Raw genomic sequence first — 10,059 nt, forward strand, 5'->3', positions numbered from 1 at the left:
TAATAAGAAGCTGCTGCAAATCATTTCATTGAGCTGCTTGCAACCTGCCTGCATCAGCTGCTTGTAGATAAACTTCAACAGAGTACTAAATGGATAATCTTCTTCAGGAAGATTATCTATAGCGGAGTAATAAATGAACATCCACAATATAATTATTTTCATAACAAAAATTAGATTTTCTTATGTTACTATTAGAGAAAAGGCAAAAAAAAGGAGAAAAAAGACAAATAAGTTTCTTGACCAAAGAGAGGTGTCAACGCAAATTGCATTTTATGTATTTACGCTGCAGCATTCTCAAAACCAAAACTGACAACGATCTAACTTCATCATTGAATTCCCATTGGAAGTACAAATGAGAGAACTCCCAAGACAAGAAATACACAGTTCAAAGAACAAAATTGAGAATTCCAATTTTTGTAGCCATTTCGGTTAACTTTTACACTGTTCCCAGTTTTGGAGAACTGGAAAGGAGGATTCCGCTGCCCCTTACAATTTAACTTGGATAACGCTCAATGTAAACAACTGTAACGAAGGTGAATGTTCTTGCATCTAAAAAACCTTACAACTGATTACAGTTGATACAAAAATTCCGCAAACGAAAGGGGGAACGTCCTTACTCTTCAGCGAACAGCCCTACGTTATAGATTTGTTACCACCTCAAAACCATTTATGAAGAATTTGATCATCCAAAATAGGTACTATAACTGTTGAACATGGTCCGTTATTGCATCAGGGCAGGACTGAGCTTGAAGAAGCTCCAAACGCGCAGAAGGTGGAGCAAACTGCAATATGTAGTCTTCATCTGAAGATTCACAACATTGTAAATAAACAATCAGAGCTTTGAAAGCATTTCAAATTTCTTGTTTCTTTCCTCCAAGTAATCAAACTATATTCCGAACAAGTAAAAGAAAAAGTACACTTAACAAAAGCTTTTACTAGTGTTCTTACTTTCTTTAACTGTCCCGTAGAGCCAGCATAATACTTCATCTGCAAATGCTAAGCACACTCCACCCTACCACAGCAACAGCCAAGAGACATGAGCACTGGAACCTAATTGCTAACTTGACAACACTAGGAAAACTTAAGAGAAACCAAAGCGATAAAAGACTTCTCACAATGTCTTTCATGTGTAAGGCTCATAAGCAACAAGAGAATTTTTTTTACCCAGTGCAAATTGATAAGAAACTGCTTGGTTTCCATTACGGAGCAGGTAGTGCTCCAATTCCTATGAAAGCTAGGTGCAGAAAACAGGTCACTATTTTTTCTCTTTTTTTTTTAAACTTCTCTTTTTGTTTTTTCCTTAGGAGTAGATCGATAAGAAAAACAAGACGGGAACTGCCCTTGGCAGCGGAAAAGGGGCGGAGAAGGCCAATGGGAAAATCCTATGATCCCCGATTGAAGTATGCAATGTCAATAACTAGGCTACTGGTGGATGACCTTCAATATTGTCAACTAACTGAAGCATAATGTTATGCAGAAAACCGCTATTAAATTTCACTATTGAGCTATAAAGGTCTTGGGTTGTTTCACCCATTATCTTTGAATTTCTAAGTTGGATGCTAATGCTTAGGTACTTTCAGAGCCAACTCTTGGCAAGCTTATTCCCACACTTGTAACTCGGATATTAAAGTTTGAGTTGAACCCCAAACCATGTTATACATGCCGGAGGCTGTTGAGCTATACAGTTCTCCCACATGATTTTGTGTAAGGGCTTCCTTTATAAAGGTCTTGTACACCTCTATCCACTACCTTAAGGTTTTAGGTTGGATGTTCAAATTCTTTCAAACTCACTATGTTGAACATTCATATGAAAATGAGGAGCAAAATCTAATTCACCCTCGCGACCCCCCCCCCCCCCCCAAAAAAAAAAAAGCAAAAGAAAGGAAACATAACCCACCAAAAAGACTGAAACAAGAAAACAAATCTAAAAACAAGAAATAAATGCCTTTTTAACTCACTCAATCTATCAGACAGAAGTATAGGCATTTATGCATATCTCAGAACAAAGAGATTAATTACCTGCCAATAATTTTTCATTTTTACTCTGTGAGTGATATCTTTAGTTCTCAATCTTTCCGTGCGGACAAGACGACCAGCATCATCCCTACAGTATAAATCAATTACAGATTCATAAAGTTAACCTTGGATCACTTGTCAAAAAATAACTGAACAAATTTGACTTGGGTCATGATCAGTCACTGAAAGAACACAACTGAAATCTTGTGAAGATTACTGAGCATTTCTTTTTTTTTTATATAGGTTACATGTTTTATTACTAAATACCAAGATGGTGCCAGAGATATGTACAAGACATCTATATGACTCAAACTAGTCATCCACTGGCATATATCAAATTTACCACGGTCCTCTGTTTATACCTAAGTACAAAGAAAGATCTTTTAATGTTTTCAACAACATTCTCATTACTGTTGAACATTAATGGAGAGATGAAAGAGAAGAAACCATGGCAAGATCTGTCCCCCGAGCCTTTAGAAAGGAAAAGGAAAAGCACAGATGGAAGAGTACAGCACGTAAATTTACCTAAAACCAACAACAATATAAGGTACACCAGCAAGAAATGACTGGATCTGCAACAAAAGAGAATAGACATAAGTGAAAGTAATATACTATTTGAAAGCTTCAAACAAAGGACAATCTAGAAACAGTTGATAAACAAAGTTGAAAGTTAAATTTAGGTATTTCATTATTTAGTTTTCACTTGGGATAGAGCTTGCAACATAGCAAAACTTAACCTTGTGTTAATGCATTATAAGTTTGGTATTTCAAACACAAAGAAATAATACACATAAGAAGCATGGAAGAATCTGCATAGAGCATGGAATGTGTTTCCATTGTCAATACCCAAAACTTGAGCAATTTCTCCCTCTCGTATCTTTCCTCAGTATGATAATCCAGCTGTAAATAGCAGAAATGAGGTGTATAAGTGAAAAATCAGAAAGAATGGAGAAGGGGAAGAGAACCCAATAGGCAGGCATACCTCGCGACTAGTCTTCAATTCCACATAAAACCTCCTCCCATCATCAGTTGAATCACAACAGTCCATTTCAGCCCCCATTAAAATACGATGTGCCCCTAATTTGGTCTTAACTACAGCACAGTATTCAACATTGGCATCAACATGGTGTATCCCTTCTCCATCAGAGCGTGCTGGATCTTCTGTTGCAAGGCTCTCGAAACAATATCCCCAGTAACACCTAAGATTAAAGGGTGAAAAAGAAGCATTTTCAAACAAGAAGAAAGACAAGCAAGCAAAGCATATTCAGTTGTCTCTAATGATTAACAAATTTACACTAATCAACTTTGTTACTACTACAAAAATTAATATTTCTAATAAGTATAACTGATACTTTTTAAATAAAACTGATGTAGTAGTATTGACTATTAAAAAGAAAAAAGAGACTACTTTTATGTTGTCAAAAATTTTAAGATATGTGGGGATATTTTGATCACAACATAGTTTGTGACCAACTAGAATTATTTGATATCTTATCATTGCCCCTTGTACTAATTTATTTTCGAAGAATGAAAACAAATAGAAAAGGAATAATTACTCTAATAGACATCTTCATCGTGAAAACAATACAACTGGTTTATAAATTACATGTAGTGCTGATACTCCAATGACATTGTAGTTAATAAGTTTCTGTCGCCCAAATATTAATTATAATAGAGCCAAGTGAAACAAAGTGTATAACTTATGCACAAGGGATCCCCCCACCCCCCGCCACCACCAAAAACAAACACCAGGGTCTGGTTCCCCAAAGTAGGAAAAGGAAAATGGAAAGGTGGAGAAAAGGAGAGAAACTGCATTCAAACTCCATTGCTAATCCAGGAAAATGGAAATCAGCAGCTCTTTTGTATGGTGAGCTTCTAAATTTTTTTTTTTGGCTGGAAAGTAACTATAAAATCTGAACTCAACAACTGAAAGTTATAAACCTTCTAGGACGGTTCGCATTGTCCACAAAAAACATGCAATTTTTTTCTTAAAAGCAAGAATTTGGAAGCACGCAAGAACCTTCTCCGATCCAGCTCACTCTTTGGCCTTTCTGGCAGTTTATGTACGTCAAGATAAACAACCCCTTTTCTTTTGTGCACTCCCATTTCCCAAGGTTCATGCCTGAGATAAGCAGTAGCCATTATCTGCAGACAAACAGGATACCCGAGACACGTGTTAACAGACTCAGTATCATGGGAACTGAACAATTATATCTGGATCTGTTTACCAAGGATACCAGATGAAGAGTGCATACAAATGCATATTAGTTTGTGTCAGTTCAAAAAGCAGTTATTGCTGACAAAATGAACTATTAATATATCAAATCAAGGGTCTCCTGTTTTGAACTGGTGAACCAAAAATATTGCAGATTAATGATCTTCTCTGTAATCAACATTTGATACTCTGAAACTGGTCATTCTGCATTATTGAAGCATTAGTCAGAGGAGATTCAACGTTACCTTGTTGAGGTTGTTGCGATAAGTCTGTCACAAGGGAAAAGGAAAAAGCAATCCGTTAAATCAACTGCCAAGCACATGGAGTTCAGATAACTTGAAAAGACGACAAATCCTTACCACAAAATGCATTCTATCAAGCGGTATATTTTTATTCCTGATACTGGCCAGTAAGTCACCAAAACCTTGAGAACCCAAATCTTCCAAAGAGACATATCTGTCAGATAATATACACAGGTGCAGATAGAAAACACAAGAAACTATGAGCCTAAGCATCAATCATCTGGAAGTTTCATATTCTCTACTTTCATCCCTCAAGAATATACCTTTCTTCTCAACAAAAGTGTCAAAACCTTCATTCAGGTCTGCTCCAACATCTTCAGTAATTAGACGCTTGAATAACCTCTGATAATACAAAAGGGATGTGCTATTGTGAATGGTCATTCTGGGGTTTGTTATACTGAAATATCAATGAAAAGTAAAAGGAAAGACAATAGTTACCAAACTGCGGTCATCAAAGTAGACTTCTCCACCTTCAACTCGACTGAAGCACGCGAGTTCACATGGCTATTATCCCAAAAATAGATTACAGTAAATTAGAAGAAAATATGCAAGCAGCAAAGAGGCACAATATTTCCCACCTTCCCTTCCCTCTACACCAACATAAAAGGAATCAATCTCTCTTTCAGTCTCTCACACGCACTGAGTGGTAAAGTATCAAGGCACCAAGAAAGTCTTTTTCTCTTTTTAATAAAGCAAGGTACCAAGAAGGTATTAATTGTAAAGGATATGGAAGAGGGAAAGAAAAGGGCGGGCGATCATACAAAGCCACAATCCATCTCTGCTCCAACCATTCCCCAGTTCATCCATATGATAAAGAACAAGCAAAGATTTTGGGGAGAATGTAGTGTTCGATGACAAGGGGGCCGAGCTGAGCCCCTACAGTAGCGAATTATTAAAAATATTAGATAATTACGCTTTAGAAAAAAAAGATATAACATTGTGTAGAGAATGAATGAACATGTAGCACACTATAGAATCCCTAATTTGTCTGAAAACCACTTAGTATTCGAATGGAGTACAAATAAGCGGAAAAGATATGGAAGACTCATGTAGTCCACCCAACTAATTTAAGATTGAGGTGTAATTGTTGTTTAAACACAATGGAGGAACCCACTTGGAACAGCAGTGAAACCCCAGCACACTAACAAAGGCATAACTTGAAGTTAAGGCTGTGCATTCGATCAGCCCAGGTACCCCTAAAACCGGCTTGGCAAACATCCGTTGAGCTTAACTAGGTAGTTTGACATCAAAAAGGAGGAAAGATGAAAAAACAGGGAAAGAACTTACCTCTTGAAATGCTATACATTTTCTTGCTAATGTTTCTTCACTCTTTGCAAACTTTAATTCAGAGACAAAGCGTTCATCACGATGGCCGTTGAAAAACTTGGGACCATAACCATAATTCTGCCTTGGGGGATAAGGTCCAGGTCGCGGAAGGATGCCAGCTCCTCTATCGTTTTGCCATCGACCCCGGCCAAAGCCTCCTCTTGTGTGGTGGTTAGTGTTACGTATAGGGGGTAAAACTGCAAAAGAGAATGAGAAGAGGAGCTTAAACAACAATCGACCCGATAATATTTAACTAAACAGTGGCAATTGAAACGAATGTTAATTAAGCTTAAAATGGTGTTAAGCTTTGCATTCTTCTTTCACAATTCAAAACCAAACACTAATTATTCAAATGCATTTAGCTATTCATCAGAGTGCCAACATGGTCACATCTCCATGAGTGTAAAGTTATATATGGACGTTAAGCATACTTTTCAGGAAGCAGTAAAATCAAGGCTATCTTGACCCTCTTTGAATTCTGTATACTTCTGATTTAGATCTCTCATAAAAACAGCAAACATGAATCATGTTAGCAATTTGAGTAATTTAGAGTATTTTAGCAGACATTTTCTACTTAGAATCGTGAACATCCACAACCCTTTGATAGCTCACTATGCCAATTCTCTTAAAAAAAACAGATTGAGTTATCTCCGTGAGATTCCAAAATGAAGAACTTCAAGTTAAATGCCAAGTCAATGAAATGCAGATCACTTCCAAAAGACTCATCAGATGATACCTATCACTAAAATAAGAGCATTAACAAGCTACTACAGTACCACATATCAATCAGAAGAACAGCAACAAAAGATGCTCGGCAGCAACAATGGTAGTAATTACATTTTCTTTGGAGTCTATTTGGTTGGGTTCAACTGTTTCGGAGTTGGGATTATGCAATGAGAGTAATCAGTTTCATCAACAAAAACTAAATTATTTCAAATGCAAATGAATCAGCTTAAGGCTTATCTCTTCTACAATTGCAATTCATGGATTGAAAAGCATGGGCTGAAAACCCCATCTTTCTCTTCCGCTCAATGAACAAATGGGAGGGTTAAGAAAAAAGACCATTGCCTCCCTGTCTGCTTCTTCGTGAAAAAGGTTCAGGAGAACAAGAAGGAGAAGTACTCAGGTGTCAGCATCGATAACCAATCCATAAGGAAATGCAAAACTAAAACCGGGAAGAATGACTCTTCAGAAAGATTATCTATTTGGGTTGCACAAGCAGATTACAATTAATCATTTCCCTTAAGCTTCATATCCTAAAAGGTAATTAGAAGTGCTAATACAAGAATGCACTTAAAACACCCGCACAAACAGCCAAATAGTAGCATACCAAAAACGAAAAATGTAGAACTCCATCATCCTATACACTGCAGAAGACACCCAGTATACAATCTTGGAAAGAAACTAAACATTGAGTATTTTCCAAGTCAAAGAATTTATTTATTTTTTTCATAAAATTTTCCAAGTCAGAAGAAATCAGACTCACAGAATTAAAGTCCTCAAAAGTTCCAAAATTAGACGTTTAGAAACATATAAAATGTACCCCATCACTTGGAGCAAACAAAAAGCAAGTTTAAATGTCCAAAAGTCAGCTTAATAAATCCTAGAAGCAAAGTGTTCAAATCAATCTAACAGAATCAAAACCTGCAAAGTTTCAATATTTAACCCTCAAAGACATTTCAAAATATAAACCCATCTCTTAAACCAACCAAAACCCAATACAAAATGGCCCAGAAGGAGCTCCAATCCTAGAAATAAAGTGTTCAAACAAAACCAACTGAGTCAAAAACCTGAAAAGTTCCAAACTTTAACCCTCGAAAACACTTAAAAAGATAAACTCATCTATCACACCAACTAAAAACCCAATTCAAAATGTCCCAAAAGGAGCTCAAATCCTAGAATTAACTGTCCAATATAACCAACTGAGCTGAAAAGTTGCAAACTTTAACCCTCAAAAACACTTCAAAATTTAAAACCCGTATATCAAACCAACTATAAAACCCAATTTAACATTTCCCCAGCTCCAAAACCTAACAGCAAAATGTTCAAAGAAAAAAAAAACAAGAATAGTAAGTAAGAAATTACCAGGAACAGGGAAAGGACTCTTAGAAAGAGTTTTAACATAATCTTCATTATCAGACCCAAAAAGATCCTTATCATCATCATCCTCTTCTTCTTGAAAATACCCACTACTACTATTATTATTATTATGAGAAATTACTTCCCCATTATCATCATCTTCTTTTCCACTGCCACTTCCACTACCACTGCCGCCACTACTACTTCTACTCCTATTTGATGATGATGAACCCGATGAAGATGACGATGATGATGACGCGGCGGCTGATGACGATGATGATGATGATGGTGATGACGGTGATGATTTATGATGTTGATTCTCTTCTCCTTCTTGTTGTTGGTTTGAATAATTTTCTTCTTCTTCTTCTTCATCTTCGTCTTCTCCAAATAAGCGTTTCAAATTCATGGGCATTGGTGAGGGTATAGCCGGACTAGTAGGTGAGTATCTTTTTTATTTGATCTCAGGCGTATGTTTGCGTATCAAATTTGTTCTTGTGGATCTTTTGGGTGTTTGTTTAATATATTTTGGGGGTATAGTGCAAAGTTTGTAAATGGAGTATAGTGTTTTGAGTCACAAGTCATTGTGTGGGAAAACCATTTTTGGGCTTTGACAAGTTTAGGCTTAAGCCCAATAACTTTTGGGCCCAATCAGAATTATATGTTGGGCCATTTTGGTTAGAGCAGACAGAACTATAAATTAACCCGAATAGCTGTCCACCTAATCTCTTAAATTAAAAACAGCAGACGGATGTATAATATAAGTATAATTCATGTATAATATATGTATAACTATGTATGATTAATATATAATCTATGTATATCGGCCAGAAAAGATAAACATTGAATCTGGCCGGTTATTTGTGTAACAATCCCTTTTGATTTTTCACGAGTGATATGATTTTTTCTGAAGAATTAACCAAAATAGCATACGTATGGTATATATATTATTCATATATAATATGTACATAATTATGTATACGGATTTAAAAAGTAAATAGTGAATCTAATTGACTATTTGCGTAGAGATTCTTTTTTTGTATAATGATACTGACGTGCTGTTGGAGTTCCGAATTCACATATCTTTTTCTTTCTACACGAAGAAAAATACTTACTACTAATAAACAACGAGGAAGAGAAATGAAATAATTAAATAACAAGTGACTTATCACAAATTTGAATAACAACAACTGACAACTGACTTCAACATCACCCCACTACACTACGCTTCCGCTATGCGCGGGATCCGAGGAAGGACCGAACCGTAAGGGTTTATTGTACACTTCTGCAAGAATTTGTTTTCACGACTCGAACCCGTGACATCCTACTCACATGACAATAACTTTACCGATTACGCCAAGGTTGCTTCCCACAAGACAACAGCATCGGCCAAAAAATGGTTAATGCTCCAAATGAATCTATGTGACAAACCTGATAACATATCCATTTATGTATATAGTTGAGTACAGGTATACAAAACTTATATATGTGGAAACAAACACATGCTATAATAAATCTTCAGCAGCGCTTAATTAGACTGGAGGCCGCAGTAGATAAGTTGTTTGAGTTTGGGGCTGCTGGTTCATATTATTGTTGTCAAACTCTGCAGTGACGAAAATGCTAAATGCTGGAATTGTAGAGAAAATGCGTAGAAACCATTGCCGAAAACTAGTCCAGGTATTGGAATAAATCCAAGAAGAAAGTGTAATGATAATGAAGAAAGTATACCAATATAACACTTGGGGTAGTAGAAGTGAAGCTAGAGATAAGATATTCAAGGAGTTGGAGAAATATCCTGAACTTATGCGTATTGTCATTGGATGATGATGAATTGTTATAGAAGTGATAGAGAAAATGAAGGAAAATAAAAAAAGGAAGAAGAGCCTAACAATGAATGTCATGAAACTAGGATAGGGATAGCAAAATATATGGAAAGGATCCCAATGATCAGAAGGTGATGAAGCAATGAATATGGACTTGAGAATGTTAACTAAAATCAAGATCAAGTACCTGAGATCAAATTCCATTCTTTTTAAGTTTTTTAATCTCTCTTCTTCTCTGGCTTATATTCATATATATATATAGCTAGTCGCAGGGGCGAACTAAATTTGCATATGCTTTATT

At 36.1% G+C, this 10,059-nt stretch overlaps 1 protein-coding gene and 1 long non-coding RNA gene across 4 annotated transcripts; one reads left to right on the forward strand and one right to left on the reverse strand.

Annotated features, from left to right (window-relative positions):
• Nucleotides 1-307: 307 nt before the first annotated feature.
• On the reverse strand, nucleotides 308-8,470 carry LOC104091274 (NAD-capped RNA hydrolase DXO1). Of its 3 annotated transcripts, XM_009596565.4 has the most exons (13): nucleotides 7,945-8,467; nucleotides 5,821-6,056; nucleotides 4,972-5,037; nucleotides 4,797-4,875; nucleotides 4,591-4,670; nucleotides 4,477-4,500; nucleotides 4,037-4,161; nucleotides 2,999-3,215; nucleotides 2,863-2,916; nucleotides 2,542-2,588; nucleotides 2,020-2,104; nucleotides 949-1,012; nucleotides 308-802 (listed from the first exon to the last, which is right to left on the reverse strand). In XM_009596565.4, exons 1-13 carry the CDS (start codon nucleotides 8,348-8,350, stop codon nucleotides 699-701), a joined length of 1,587 nt encoding a protein of 528 aa, XP_009594860.1. In that variant the 5' UTR covers nucleotides 8,351-8,467; the 3' UTR covers nucleotides 308-698. The 3 variants fall into 3 exon arrangements, 2 of the variants coding, with proteins under 2 accessions (XP_009594860.1, XP_070038795.1); XM_070182694.1 differs by lacking the exon at nucleotides 2,863-2,916 and having other exon boundaries at nucleotides 7,945-8,469; XR_011410582.1 differs by lacking the exon at nucleotides 308-802 and having other exon boundaries at nucleotides 2,805-2,916; nucleotides 7,945-8,470.
• On the forward strand, nucleotides 5,045-5,468 carry LOC138896950 (uncharacterized). The gene is made up of 2 exons (XR_011410583.1): nucleotides 5,045-5,203; nucleotides 5,242-5,468. It is a non-coding gene; the product is annotated as an uncharacterized lncRNA (long non-coding RNA).
• Nucleotides 8,471-10,059: the final 1,589 nt, after the last annotated feature.

Source organism: Nicotiana tomentosiformis, chromosome 8 (genome assembly GCF_000390325.3).
Source record: "Nicotiana tomentosiformis chromosome 8, ASM39032v3, whole genome shotgun sequence".
Taxonomy (NCBI): Eukaryota; Viridiplantae; Streptophyta; class Magnoliopsida; order Solanales; family Solanaceae; genus Nicotiana; species Nicotiana tomentosiformis.

What these genes read in the sequence shown, in the direction of transcription:
- LOC104091274 (XM_009596565.4), bottom strand. Translation starts at nt 8,350, where the DNA reads ATGCCCATGAATTTGAAACGCTTATTTGGAGAAGACGAAGATGAAGAA. An exon ending in GAGTCCTTTCCCTGTTCCTG is followed by an intron (nt 6,057 to 7,944) that starts GTAATTTCTTAC and finishes TCTCTTTTGCAG; the next exon opens with TTTTACCCCCTATACGTAAC. An exon ending in AGAAATTGCTCAAGTTTTGG is followed by an intron (nt 2,589 to 2,862) that starts GTATTGACAATG and finishes CTTTTGTTGCAG; the next exon opens with ATCCAGTCATTTCTTGCTGG.